We start from the raw sequence: 15,000 nt of genomic DNA on the forward strand, positions 1-15,000 counted from the left end.
CTCCTCCTCCTCCTCCTCCTCCTCCTCGTCTCGTAAGCTCGTTATAAACCAATAGGCTTTCTATTACGTGTCCTCCCCCGAGTCCATGGTTTGCTTCATGGTTACTCTCCTCCTCCTCCTCCTCCTCCTCCTCCTCCTCCTCCTCCTCCTCTTCCTCCATCTCGTATACAAATAATTTATCTCCCATCCCCTCATGCCTCCCCTCATCTTCCATCCGTCCCCTCACCTCCTCCTCCTCCTCCTCCTCCTCCTCCTCCTCCTCCTCCTCCTCTTCCTCCTCCTCCCCACTCCCGTCACGTCGGCAGGTTAATTACAGTTCTGTGTAAAGGATAGGAGTGGGAGTGGACCCCTCGCCGCGGCCTCAATCACTCTCCACCCCTCACTGCCGCCCCCACCTCTCTCTCTCTCTCTCTCTCTCTCTCTCTCTCTCTCTCTCTCTCTCTCTCTCTCTCTCTCTCTCTCTCTCTCTCTTATCAGTTAGTTGATTATTTTAAAACCATGTATCTATTCTTATGTTTTGTTTCTCTACTCTTCTATATCTCTCTCTCTCTCTCTCTCTCTCTCTCTCTCTCTCTCTCTCTCTCTCTCTCTCTCTCTCTCTCTCTCTCTCTCTCTCTCTCTCTCTCTCTCTCTCTCTATTGCTACTACTATTTCCCTCGTAACCAATTTCCTCTTTGTGAACTAACGCTGGCATTTTGAGAGAGAGAGAGAGAGAGAGAGAGAGAGAGAGAGAGAGAGAGAGAGAGAGAGAGAGAGAGAGAGAGAGAGAGAGAGAGAGAGAGAGTCTGCAAAATAACCTGCACTTCCGGCCACTTCAATACAAAAAGCAGAAGCTGATGTGAGTTGACATTATGCACCCTCCTCCTCCTCCTCCTCCTCCTCCTCCTCCTCCTCCTCCTCCTCCTCCTCCTCCTTGTCCTCTTTCCCGAAGGAGACATAGGGAGGGGGTGTGCCTGGCTGCCATTTGTGGGGGGAGGGTGGGGTGACGGTAAGCCTGCCAATGAGGCCGCCAGCTGGCACCCCGCCACTCCTCCTCCTCCTCCTCCTCCTCCTCCTCCTCCTCCTCCTCCTCATAACCTCTGTGGCGTTTCTTCCCTCCCTCCTTCCCTCATCTCATACGCCGGTGGTTTTACTCTTTCCCTCCTCCTCCTTCTCCTCCTCCTCCTCCTCCTCCTCCTCCTCCTCCTCCTCCTCCTCCTCCTCCTCCTCCCTTTATGTTCCTTGGTGTTTCTTTGTGTCCCACCAGAACCTCCTCCTCCTCTTCGGCCGTGGTCACTCGTCACTACCTTTACCTGAAGGGATAATCACCTGTAATTACGTGGTGTATGCAGGACACACGAGTGAGGTGGTGGTGGTGGTGGTGGTGGTGGTGGTGGTGTTAGGCGGAGTCATGCAAGCGGCTAGTGACCCTTTGCGGCACTGTGCTACGTAGATATCTATCTATTCTCTCTCTCTCTCTCTCTCTCTCTCTCTCTCTCTCTCTCTCTCTCTCTCTCTCTCTCTCTCTCTCTCTCTCTCTCTCTCTCTAAGAAGGAAATTTGAAAATGTAAAGAAATCTCTAATTGGCTCTGTTTTTATTCTTTATATTTTTCTTTTCATGTTCTCTCTTCTGATGTACTTACTCGGTTCTGTTATTCGTTTTCAGTTCTCATTACTTTCCTTTCTTCTTAACATCTTCAATAATTCAATTCAGTCAGTGACATTTGTATCAACATCTATAATTACTTTTGTTATACGCACACCTTTCTTACCAGTATATATTTTTCCATCATTCTTTGTCTAATATCCCCCGCTCTTTGCTATTTCCGCTGGCGTCTTGTTCCATCGCGTGAGACACCTCTTCTCCTGGATCGAGTGAGCGACTATAATAAGCCAGCCTCTCTGATGTTACGCGACTACTTGACCGCTAGAGGGCCTTCAGCTCACTCGTACTCCTTCACCTCACACTTGGAGAGGCAGCCAGACAACTGGGTAGGGACGGTCGCGGTCAGAAGTCTTGTAATCTGCTGCTTTCACGGGTATCTAAGTTGTGACAGTAAATCAGGCAGTAGACAGTAGATGAGAGTAATTACGATTAAGGCAAACCGCTTGAGTTATTGAAGAAGATCATGGCACGCAAACAAACTTGGGGTCATGACAGGCAGACAGACTGATAGGTAGGTAGGGAGGCAGCCACGCAAGGACGGTGTTTCGTGTGATTTGTTCTAGGTTCTGTGTAGGGAGTAGTTAGGACTGGTTGGTTATTTGGCTTGTTAAGTTAGTTGGATATTTTATGTGTAGTGACCAATGGCATTTGTTTGTGTGTGTGTGTTATTTTTTGAGCTATTAACGAACACTTTCATTAACCAGTTATCTACGTATATATATACATTTTTTTTCGGTTCTGAAACTAAAATCATGAAATAGCTTTTTTTCTTTTTATCTATTATAGTTTCTTTCCTTTTCTTCTTTGTGAAATATCTGACTCATCTTTCCTTGATCACAAACCACTCTTGAGACATCCCCCTTTATTCTACAGGCACATCTCTAAACACCACACTGGCTTAGCACTGAAGAAAAACCTACCATTTCAACCCCCTTTCTTGTACATGCATATAAAAAAAAATGTAGTTCTTTTAGTGCTGCGTATTGTCATTAGTACTGCTGCATAGTGAAAGATAAGGAGAAAAGGAAGATGTAGTGAAAGGAAGGAAAAACGAAAAGACAGAGGGATGGAAGAAGTGAGGGGAAGGAAATAAGAAATGCGAGAAGAAAGGAGTACAAGTGTAGAGGTGCGGGAAAAAAAGGGATGGAAGGAGAGAGGGGAAGTAAGACATCTGAGGAGTGTGGCGTGGGGCGCAGGTGGAGTCAGCGACCAGGTGGAGGGAGGAGCAGTTTCTCGTCCACTCACCGGATAAGTTAGGTAGATCAGGGCGCCCACTGTGCATGCCAGGAAAGGTGTGTGTGTGTGTGTTTACTCGGAAGTTTAGGGAAAACGAGAGAGAGAGAGAGAGAGAGAGAGAGAGAGAGAGAGAGAGAGAGAGAGAGAGAGAGAGAGAGAGAGAGAGAGAGAGAGAGAGAGAGAGAGAGAGAGAGAGAGAGAGAGAGAGCTTTTCTACCTGATGATTGCATATGTATTGAAGAGAGTAAGGTAAAATGAACTACAGCTACTACTACTATACTCTCTCTCTCTCTCTTGGTATCATTGACTGAACACACATGAATGAGATTATAGCGAGGTCACGGGGAAAGGAAAAATGAAGACCCCCTCTCCCTGTTCGTGAGGTGCGGTGGTCTGGCGGCAGCACGGGAATGAATGTGACGTCCTGACAAACCTTCCTTACTGTATGTGTATGCTGTACTGTACTCCGCTACCACCACCAACACCAGCAACACCGTCGTTTTTTCTATTAGTGTAACTTTTAATACTGTTACTACGTATTACAGTGATTACCAGCCAGTTAGGGGGCTTTTTCTTTTTCACTTACCGCCTATTCTTTTCGTGTCTTTCGCTGGCTTCCTTCGTACGGGTTTTGTTTTTACTGTTGGTGGTGGTGGTGCTGGCTGCTGCTACTGAGTTACTATTACTGCTGCTACTGCTGGTACTATTTCTACTACTGCTACTACTACTACTACTATTACTACTACTACATTACCACTTTGCTGTATTTCTGTCTACTACTACTACTACTACTACTACTACTACTACTACTACTACTACTACTACTACTACTACTACTACTACTACATTTACTGTATCACTACATTTTATAAAGTTTCTTATTTCTTAAGTACTATTACTACTACAATAATTACCCTTACTAACACACACACACACACACACACACACACACACACACACACACACACACACACACAGGAAGCCCCACAGAGCCGTTGGCGCCAAGAAGCGGGTCAGTCTATAAGCGTTTAGTACTGTGACGTCACCAAGACTGGCGTGACATCATTACGGTGCGGCGTGACTCAGCCACGAGAGAGAGAGAGAGAGAGAGAGAGAGAGAGAGGAGAGAGAGAGAGAGAGAGAGAGAGAGAGAGAGAGAGAGAGAGAGAGTAGGAGTGGATAGGGCAGGCAATACTACTGATCGACATATTGGGCTCTCTCTCTCTCTCCCTCTCTCTCTCTCTCTCTCTCTCTCTCTCTCTCTCTCTCTCTCTCTCTCTCTCTCTCTCTCTCTCTCTCTCTCTCTGTTTTCTTTGTCGCATTCTGTTGCATTTTCCTTTATTTCTGCCGCTTCATTTCGCTATTTTCTGACAATTTTCCTTGTTTTTTCTTACACCACCACCACCACACCACCACCACCACCACCACCACCACCACCAACTTATTTCTCATAGTTATGCTTTTACTCCCAGTCTCCTTCTACCCCCTTCTTCCTTCTCTTCCCAAGTGTTTTCTATAGTATAGCAAACTTCATGGAGTCTTCCCCTTATACTACCCTACCTCCTATCACAAGGTTATATCGCTGTTTTCAGGTGCCCTTTGTAATCGTACATGTAATTGTGTTCTATTTTCTTCCCTCCTTCCCTTTCTTGCTTCCTCCCTTTCTCTCTCCGCCGAACATTTCTATCTCATTTCCTGTTTCCTTCTCTGCCTTCTCCTCTCCCTCGCCCTCTATTTCTCCCTCCCTCTCTCCCTGTGTTGCGCGTTTGGACCAAGCTGGAGGGAGGGGGAGTTTACTTGGCTTACACACACACACACACACACACACACACACACACACAGGAATGAAAGGAGCAAGGTTGGGTTCTGCGTGCGTTTAGTTGTTCAGTTGTTTGTTTGTTGTCACTTCATGCAGAGCTGAGAGAGGGAAGGGAGGGAGGGAAGAAGGGAGGAAAGAGGGAGGGGCAGTCTTGGAGAGTTAGCTGTAAATGGCGGAGGAGGAAGAGAGAAAGAGCAGAAGGAAAAGGTAGACGAGGGAGAAAAGAGGAAAAGGAAGTTGAGTAGGAGGAGGAGGGGGGGAAACACACACACACACACACACACACACACACACACACACACATGCGATTATCCTCCTCATCACCATTGTTGTTCTCTTTCTCCTTCTTAAAATATTCATTGGTTGGCCTTGTTGTCACCTTCCTCACACGTGTTCATGAATGTTGAAAGAGCCTGACAACTAGTAGTAGTGATAGTAGTAGTAGTAGTAGTAGTAGTAGTAGTAGTGGTGGTGGTGGTAGTGGTGGTGGTGTAGAAGTGGTAGTGGTTGTAGTGGTAGAGGTAGTACGTAGTTATTGTAGTAGTAGTAGTAGTAGTAGTAGTAGTAGCAGTAGTAGTAGTAGTAGTAGTAGTAGTAGTAGTAGTAGTAGTAGTAGTAGTAGTAGTAGTAGAAATAGTAGTAGAAAAGCAGTGGCTGCTTTACAGTGTGGTGCAAAACAAAATGTCATGCACTAATTTGCAAGGTCGTTTATAGGACTTTAAAAATATGCATGAAAGAACTTAAATTCATGAAAAATATATTCACTGCAAAGAACTGCGTGGGCTAGACGTAAAACTTGCACAGACCACCACGGAACAGAAATAATTTATCGTTTAAAAAGTCTAAGGAAAACCGTACCAACGTTTCAAAATTCAACGTACACACTTAACACCCTTTAGTGGAAGTTATTTGGATTTTCAGAGTGTTTTCCTAATTCTAGTGATAGTTTAACAAGGATTCTGCATCATCAGTAGGAAAATTCTCATGGGAACCTGACTAATAATTTTTGCGGCCTTTGAAAGCACTAACGAGAGCACAAAGCGTTTCTTGAATTCATTTCGGTGGTCGTTGGCTGGCACGAGAAGGAAGGAAGCTGCAGTGTGGCGCTGCTTCAATTGATTTCTGTGCATAATGACTGAGGGAGCGTCTGAAGTTATCCGTGTGTGTGTGTGTGTGTGTGTGTGTGTGTGTGTGTGTGTGTGTGTTGTGTGTGTGTGTGTGTGTGTGTGTCGTACGCTTAACTCATTACCAGAAAAAAATATCATACCTCCCCAATAAACTATTGTACCCATAGGTTATACTTTCATCTTTTATACCGTACTAGTTTTCTTTCCAGCAGTATGAATTAGTTTAGGTTAGTAGAGGGAAATCAAACAGACTAGCCAGGACTTGAGCTCGTATTTTTAAAGTCGATGCCACAGAGATGACTAGTTAGGATTCTTGTGTCTTTTTTTCGCTTACTAGTGATGCAGAATATATCATAAACTATTGCTGGAATTTAAGGACAGTGTGACAAATACATATGTGAAGAAGCTGAAGCGAAACTAGTCAGAAATACGGCACTCATTCCTCAGACTGTTTCTTTCACCTACTTCCCTTCATTTCTATCGCTAGAATCACGAAAGCACCCTTGGAAAACCTTGACGACATCCACTACACCCTGTGAAAACCTGGGATCACCTGCTGAAATATTAAGGAATACAAAATTCAAAAAATCCTAGTGCTATTTGATGATATCCAGTTTGTGCCCTCCAGACGTAACCCAAGCCTTGCTCCTCCAGGAATAACGCTATTTAAAAAGCTGGCGGTAATGTGCGGAGGAATGTTGGCGTGGATGTTGTGGTGCAAGGTGCGGCGACACTATCCCTTGATTTAAATAGCAGTGTGGCGGGATGGGGCGAGTGGGGGATAATCTGAGAGGGGGCTGGGCTGAGTCAGGTGGTGCAGGTAGTGGTGGTGGTGGTGGCGCCAGGGGTGTGCCAGGCGGGCTGCAGGCAAGTGGAAGCGCTGTTACTGGCCAGACATTTGCTGATTGTTGGGGTGATGGTCATGCGGAATTTTGTTATCATATTTACACAGTCATGAAATGCTTTGCCCTCTCATACGGAACATTCTCAAAGGCCACGGTGATGACTGGCCGGGGTTCTCACTAGTATTTTCTCTCTTGGCGGTGCATTAGCCTCGTTAAACTATCACTAGAATCATGAAAACACCTTCGTAAGCCGCAGTACCTTCCACTAGGGTGTGTTAAAAGCAGTCGGGACAAGAGGCTGAAGTGTATGAGAAGGCGGTTCCTGGTGTTGAAGGAACCAGTATGTCGTGTTGCCTGTGGTGTAGTTACCGTGCTCTCTCTCTCTCTCTCTCTCTCTCTCTCTCTCTCTCTCTCTCTCTCTCTCTCTCTCTCTCTCTCTCTCTCTCTCTCTCTCTGTATATGCACATCTGGATATTTTCACAGTGAAGTGCTTATATTACGTCACTGGTTAGGTTCTGAGTCCCGGATCACCTCCACCTTGCGTGTTGGCAGCGCTGTGTGTGTGTGTGTGTGTGTGTGTGTGTGTGTGTGTGTGTGTGTGTGTGTGTGTGTGTGTGTTTTGATTAACAGAACGTTCATGGCAGTGCTATCTCCTCCATGACCCTCCTTCTCTCTTTCTCTCCTGGCTCTCCTCCACTCCCTCCCCTCCCTCTACTCGTCACCCCCCGTGCTTGCTATTCCCTTCCCTCCCTGCCTCCCTTATCTCATCCTACCCACCCTCCATCTTCTTCTCTCTCTCTCACTCACTCCCTGCTTACCCGTTCCCTCACTACACCTCCCTGTCCTCCCGTTTTCTTCCGTGCCCATTCCCCATTGCTTGTTCTTCCCTTCCTTTCCTGTTTCCCTTTCATTTCCCTCTCTGTCGCTTCCTCTCTCTCTCCTTCCCTCCTTCGCAACAGACCTTCATGAAAGCAAGAGGTGTAGATAGGCAAGTTACTCCTGACCTTTAGAGTTATTTTATTCATCGCGAGTAGTGTGTGCAATGTGATCGATAAGAATGCAGTAGTAGTAGTATTAGTATTAGTAGTAGCAGTAGTAGTAGTGGTGGTGGTGGTGGTAGTGGATGAGTTTAATTAGAAACAAAAAATCTTTATCTTGGATCGTATTCTCAAGCTTTCATCGTCATATTTTGGCCACTTTTAACTTCTGCGTCTATATAGTGGAAGGTATTGGAGCGTTTTCTCAAGGGTGTTTTTTTATCCTTTCTTTATTTCGTGATTCCAGTGAGCGTTTAATTAACAAGGATTCCGTGCCGTCAACAGGAAAGAAAAAAAAAAAAAGTTACTAGACTAACAAACATTTATACTCCCCATAAACTCCAGTACCTATAGCTTACACTCTCATCTTCTTTTACACAGTATGGAAAAGTTTCTCTCCAGTAGCATGAATTAATATAAATCCGACTAACCATCAGTGTGGGGTTTGAAAAATAGTCTTTATGAGAAAACAGAGCATTTCAAAATACTGGATACGAGTTTTACGTTGACTCGTGTTGCCATCTCAGCCCACACAAGCCCGTAAAGGAAGCCACGTGTGTGGTAGAAAGATAAGGAGTCAGATTGTGAAGTAAGGCCCTTACAGTCATAGTGTACAAGGTTATAAAGAACCAAAAACCGTCCCCTCTACGAGTTTCTGAATAAAGTCCCTATTCTAAAATATTCTAGTCTCATTAGAGAACAATTTGAATCCTTTGACTGCTATTTGACATCTTTTCTTAGCTACCAACCACTCTGAGACGTGTGTTCGTGTTCTACAGCCACCTCCAAACATATTACTGCCACGTAATTGCAGACTCTATTATTTTTATCCCCTTCTTTCTTGTAGATGCTTATTAAGATCCCATGCATTGGTTTTTAGTGCAGTGAATTGTTGAATATCGCAGTGGAAGGGTTTAAAATGTCACAGGCGTCATTAGTCAGGTTTTTTTTTTGGGGTGTTTTCATGCTAATTGTGATGCAGAATTCTTGTTAGATTAGCACTGCAATAATAGAAACAGCCCTGGCAACCCAAATATCTTTTAGTACAGCCCATAGAAAACGGTCCAAATAAGCTGAGGGAACCTTTAAGACTACGAGGCCCTAAGTGTTACGATTTGCAACACGACAGGGTTTCCAGGGCGTGTTTTGTTGTAGCGTGCAAGGGCCGCGTAGGAAACACTCTTAACTCCTTACTGTTCCTTCCCGCTGCGTTTGTTGTAAAGCCTCGTAAGGACAGCCGAGGAGGGTAAACACTCTCCGAATTCCTGCCTTCCCTTGCTAACAGTCAGCTAGGCCTTGTAAGGAACGCTGGACACAATAGATAATCGCCAATTAAAAGTACCGTAATCTGGAACATTTATGCGCCACAGCTTCACTACATGAAAAAAAAAAAAAAAAAAGAAAAAAAACTACCTGAAGTTACACTGATTTTCAAGGATGTTTTTACAGTTTTAATGACAGATTAGCAAGCTTTCTACATTATTAGCAGATAAACGCTCTTGAGAATCCGGCTAACCATCTCTGTGGCCTTTCAAAATAGTCGTGGTGAGAGAGAAAAGCGTTTCTGAATGCGGGCCAAAGACTTGAAGTTCGTACTCCCAAAGGTCTTTCAGCTTTCATAAGAACTTACTTTGAAAGGTCTCGGATATTACAGCTTGGGGCAATCCTGATGTACCTACCGGCTGATGTTGGAGAGATATTGTTAAACTACTACTAGAATCACGAAAGCACCTTTGAAACCCTATCCGAACCCTCCCCCACCCCATAACTTCCCTTACAATTTGTTTAAAGTAGTGAAGACAAAACGACGCCTATTTTTATTTCATTTATTCATTTATTTATTTGAGAATACTGCGGTCACGAGACTTGCAGTGGTATAGAAACAGTAGCGGGATATGCATGGCAGCTCTGAGAAAGATGGAGACAGGCTGATATCATGAAAAACAATCCATTCCTTCATTTGTCTTGCCTGTTGAAAAATTGTAGCACTAATTCAGAAACTCATGTGTGATTGTCCTCAGCAGGTTAAGTGGAAGGGGAAAGGTTTACTTCATATGACTCTCTCACGGCCTCGCTACACAAGACTATACATATTTTAAAACCCTCATCTGTCTCAGTAACGCAGGAGTTAACCAGAACCTCCATTTCTTTCATTCATTTAAATCCCTGTTCGTTCTCACCTCTCTTCTGCCTACTCCAACGCCTACTTCCTTCTCTCCCCGTGCCTATCTCCTTTCTGCGTCCCACGTCGAGGTAAGAAGCCTCGCGCAGGGCATTAACGAGTCAGGCGTGAGATGGACTCCACTCACTCACAGCCTCAGGGATCGCATTCTGAAACATTTCTGCGTCAAATCTCGACTCGTTCAACCAACTTTAGTAGGAGTCCCTGGGATCTTTCCCACGGGTATTTTTCGTGATTTTAGTGATAGTTCAGCACTTTTTTCTGCGATATGCAACAATTCACAGCACTAAAAGCAATGTAGGAAATCTTTTTAAGCACTCAGAAGAAAGAAAAGGGTTAAAAAAAAAAAAACGTTTCGTAGTTTCCAGCGAGAATAATGTTTAGAGATTGCTGAAGAATGAGAAGTGATGCCCCACAGTGGTTAGTGATTAAGGCAAATGTACCGAATAGCAGTGAATGGGCTGATTAACATGGTATCTGTATCATCACCAAAAAAAAGAAAAAAAAACTCAAAAGACAAGACTAATTTCCTTGGGCTTGAAAATAAACCCGTCCTGGTGAGAGAGCTGAGTGTTTCAAAAAGACGAGTCCTGTTTTGGGATGGAAGTCTGTACAGTAAATACAATCACATTAAGTTGGGTTGCGTTCCCCTACGAATTATCTGGTCTATCTATAGCTTCTCCTCCTCCTCCTCCTCTCCTCCTCCTCCTCCTCCTCCTCCTCCTCCTCCTCCTCCTCCTCCTCCTCCTCCTCCTCCCTCCTCCATCTCCTCCTTCTCATCTTCTTAGGCTTGTTCCTTGTACCTTCATCCGCTTTCTATCACAAGCTAACTCGAAGCACTGGAGTGACGTACGTGTGTGTGTATGTATGTGTGTGCGTTGTGTGTGTGTTGGCAAGGGAAGGTAGTCACATAGTTTGTTTTGATTGAGAGAGAGAGAGAGAGAGAGAGAGAGAGAGAGAGAGAGAGAGAGAGAGAGAGAGAGAGAGAGAGAGAACGAAAAAGTAAAAATTTCTGAATACAATACATAAGTAGTTTCCAGAAATCAAATTATTATTATTATTATTATTGTTATTATTATTATTATTATTATTATTATTATTATTATTATTATTATTATTATCATTACTATTCTTATTATTAATCTCTCATATTTAATATTTCGCCTTGCAGGAAAGAAGAAGAAAAGAAAAAAAGATAAAAGAAAAGAGAAAAAAAGACCTACAATATACAAGATCAAAGAGGAACTTAACTCACCACCACCACCACCACCACCACCACCACCAGCAGCACAGCCTCGCATGCACCCTCACTCCCCATCCACCTTCCTCCTCATTCCACTAACGGATGTACTGAGCGGAGGACCAGGTGGGCGCTGCTGTTAGTGCGTCTGCGGGAGGAAGTAGACGAGGAGGAGGAGGAGGGGGAAAGGGGAGGGGGGAGGGTAAGACAGATGAGGTAAATGCAGCGGCGATGGAGGCAGGCGTGGTGATGGCTGGAGGACTGAGAGGAAGCGAAAACATGAAGCAGCAGCAGGAAGGATAGAAAGAGAGAGCTGGGAGGCAATGAAGAGCAGCCGTTGGTGTGTCAGTGCGTGTTTGTGTGGCAAGTGAAGTGACGAGCAGAGCAGAGCAGAGGGGCAGTAGAGGCCAAGGCAGAGCAAGGTAGTGGAGACGTGAATGCAAAGAAGGAAGGAAGGAAGGAAGGAAGCAGTAGTGATAATAATAGTGCCGTGAATCGTGGCCTGTGTTTATTCTGCCGTCGCCTCTCTTGGGAAAGGCAAGGCAAGGAGAGAATAGTCATAGGGAGGCACAGAACAGCTTCCAGACGACGTGAGAAGAAAAGTGGTGATGACAGTCAGTAACAATAAGTGACAGGGGATATAAAAGTAAGAACAGTGGAACAAGTCACATCTTCTAAACGACGTAAGAAAGAAAACTGATAATAGTAATAGTAATGATCTGTAATCGCAAATAAAACAAGCCTAAAAATTAAGTATAAGAGTCGTAGAGGAGAACGAGAGACAAAAGAGTTTCATAAGAGGAGTAAAGAGCACACAACGAAGTGACTCAGGGAGAGAGAGAGGGAGAGAGGGAGAGAGAGAGAGAGAGAGGAGAGAGAGAGAGAGAGAGAGGAGAGAGAGAGAGGAGAGAGAGAGAGAGAGAGAGAGAGAGAGAGAGAGAGAGAGAGAGAGAAAAATAACCATAAGACAAAAGACAGCGCTAAACTAGCAATAGAAGAACATCAAGGGGAAAAAAAAAAGTGAATAAAGCAATGAAACAAGGAAATTAACCAGACTCCATCCCCACTCTCCACTCCTTCCACTCACCACCACCACACCACCACTACCCTTGAGACCGCAGATAAACAATTAACCCTTTCAAAACCCTTACAAAACCCTTTCTTCCCCATTCAAAACACCCAGCTAAACCATTTATCTCTGATTCAAAGCCCCACACGAGCTATATATCCACTTCCCAGTCTGGAGAAGACAGCGGTACCTCAGACACTTCGTAACCGCTTCGTCGAGAGCTCACCATCAGCAGACACACCATGGCCGCCACCCCCCGCGAAGGACTACAGGCGGGAGGTGGACGCGGTGTACCCGGAGCCGCTGTCCCGCCTGAGCCGCGTGGTAGAGACTCACCCGCACGCCTACAAGCGAGCCATCAAGAAGAAGATGAACCGCAGTGGCCGCGCTTCAGAACCACGCCAGTCACCTTCGATGAGATCAAGGTAAGAGAGAGAGAGAGAGAGAGAGAGAGAGAGAGAGAGAGAGAGAGAGAGAAAGGAGCAGTAGTAATAGAAGTATCGTAGCTGTAGTAATGTAGTAGTAGTAAGTAGTAGTAGTAGTAGTAGGTTAGGTTAGGTTAGTTCAGTAGACGTAGTAGTAGCAGTAGATTAGCAGCAGCAGCAGCAGCATTGTTATTGTAGTAATGTTGGTATTTGTGACAGCACGGATTACTGTAAATATAAAGTGAATGGATACATTGACAAAAGTATGTATTGACAGCAACTTCCACTGGTCGGACACTGTTGACAAATATTGATCTCCCTGGAATGCAAGATGTGGGCGTGTAATCAGCACATCCATTATATTGCGTGCTGTCACTTAGAGAACCGAAAGTGAATAGCAACAATATCGTCTACGGGGAAGTCTATATATTTCTTATTCATAAATCACGAAAAAAAGTAACCGGAAAAAGTCTCTTGTATCCTCAATTTTTGATGATTTATGTAGTCCTTTACCGTAAGGCTCTATAATTCATTCATATTCAAATTAATTCCCTATTGTACGTAGTTTGTGCGTGTCCTTGCTTTTATTTTAGTTGTGGGTGGAGGATGCACGTTTATTGATATTTTTTTTTACAGATTCATACATGTATATATATACTGTAATGGTTTGGCGTGAGAGTGACAACCTGGGCACGGTAAAAAGAAGACAAGAGATGAAGAAACTAGCTCATAGAAGAAGTTAGGGACTGTGTGTAGGTGCCGTGATGGTATGCCGGGGGAGAATGACACACTAGGCACGGTTAAAAGAATATGTATTAGACGAGGCATTTGTCCTGTAGCGGAATCCTGTAGAGTACTGGTGGTGGTGATGGTGATGATAATGAAAATTAATACAATAACAATGAATCTCTCTCTCTCGTCTCCTCTCTCTCTCTCTCTCTCTCTCTCATCTCTCCTCTCTCTCTCTTCTCTCTCTCTCTCTCTCTCTCTCTCTCTCTCTCTCTCTCTCTCTCTCTCTCTCTCTCTCTCTCTCGCTACCAATAGCAGGAGGAATATTGGAGGAAGAAATGAGAGTAAGTTACAGAAAGAGGGAGGAAGGAAGGCAGGGAGAGATTAAATGCAAGAAATTACGAGGATAACGAGAGAGGAAAGAAATGAGAGCAAGTAGATTTAAGAAAGAGAAAGGATGGAAGGAAGTGATAACTGCAAGAAATGGCCAGAAGAGCAGGACGGGAGTGGCGTGGGGGGGAGCATAGTGGGGGGAGGGAGTAAGAACACTCAAAGGAACACTGCATGGGAATGAAAGTGTGATCATGAACTCCCAAACAATCTCTCTCTCTCTCTCTCTCTCTCGTCTCTCTCGTCTCTCTCTCTCTCTCTCTCTCTCTCTCTCTCTCTCTCTCTCTCTCTCTCTCTCTCTCTCTCTCTCTCTCTCTCTCTCTCTCTAGCGGCCATAATCAAAGCGAGGTGTCAAGGCACAGGTGTAATAAAAATCCATCAATAGCAGAAATTCTGGAGCGGCCGACCTTGCCAGGCTCTGCTAAGCGACAGGGATACGAGGAATGCCTGCTACCGTGCATACCAGAGAGAGGGAGGTACATGGAGGTACAGAGAGGCAGTGAGACAGATACAGACAAAACAGACAGACAGGTATAGACAGGCAGTGAGACAGATAGACAGACACACGGACAGACAGGTATAGACAGGCAGTGAGACAGATAGACAGACACCACGGACAGACAGGTATAGACAGGCAGTGAGACAGATAGACAGACAAAACAGACAGGTATAGACAGGCAGTGAGACAGATAGACAGACAAAACGGACAGATAGATATAGACAAGCAGTAAGACAGGACAGACTGGGATAGTAGGCAAGGAGATAGACACTTAGAAACAGGCAGGTAGACAGACTATTAAGGAGAATCGGAAAGGGAGACAATGGCAGTGCAGTTAAGAGATAAACAGGTAAACAAACAGACAGACGAGACGGATAGACAGACAAACAGGCAGGCAGACGGACAGACGAACAAGTAGAAAGACAGCTAGACGGATAGGCAAACAGACAGGCAGACAGAGAGGAGATAAACCAAATAGCCTAGACAGAATGATTTACTGGAAGGGACATTGACACACATCGGGACAAACAAGCAGGCTTACATTCAATTATACGGGAGAGACAGTGACGGATGAGATAAGCAGATAGGGTGACGGAAGGGCAGACCTGATTAATAGACAGAGACAAGGAGGCAGGCAGACACTGAGATACAGAATCAACGAGATAAACAAACAGACAGAAAGATAGGCAGACAAAACATAAGAACAGATTAGACACAGAAAAACAGACTCACACCGACTGCAAGAGGCACGGATGAA

At 44.8% G+C, this 15,000-nt stretch overlaps 1 protein-coding gene and 1 long non-coding RNA gene across 2 annotated transcripts in view; both read left to right on the forward strand.

Annotated features, from left to right (window-relative positions):
- LOC135111110 (uncharacterized) overlaps positions 1–11,591 on the forward strand; it is a 28,850-nt gene extending 17,259 nt beyond the window's left edge. The window contains exon 2 of the long non-coding RNA XR_010273558.1: positions 11,063–11,591. This is a non-coding gene — a long non-coding RNA (uncharacterized LOC135111110). The remainder of the gene's footprint in view (positions 1–11,062) is intronic.
- Positions 11,592–12,041: 450 nt separating this feature from the next.
- The window catches only part of LOC135111104 (uncharacterized protein C11orf96 homolog), a 29,319-nt gene continuing 26,360 nt past the window's right edge, over positions 12,042–15,000 (forward strand). Inside the window, exon 1 of the mRNA XM_064024064.1 lies at positions 12,042–12,625. Within this exon, the coding sequence (XP_063880134.1) occupies positions 12,443–12,625 (183 nt within the window). The 5' untranslated portion in view covers positions 12,042–12,442. The remainder of the gene's footprint in view (positions 12,626–15,000) is intronic.

Source organism: Scylla paramamosain, chromosome 21 (assembly GCF_035594125.1).
Source record: "Scylla paramamosain isolate STU-SP2022 chromosome 21, ASM3559412v1, whole genome shotgun sequence".
In the NCBI taxonomy this organism is placed as follows: domain Eukaryota; kingdom Metazoa; phylum Arthropoda; class Malacostraca; order Decapoda; family Portunidae; genus Scylla; species Scylla paramamosain.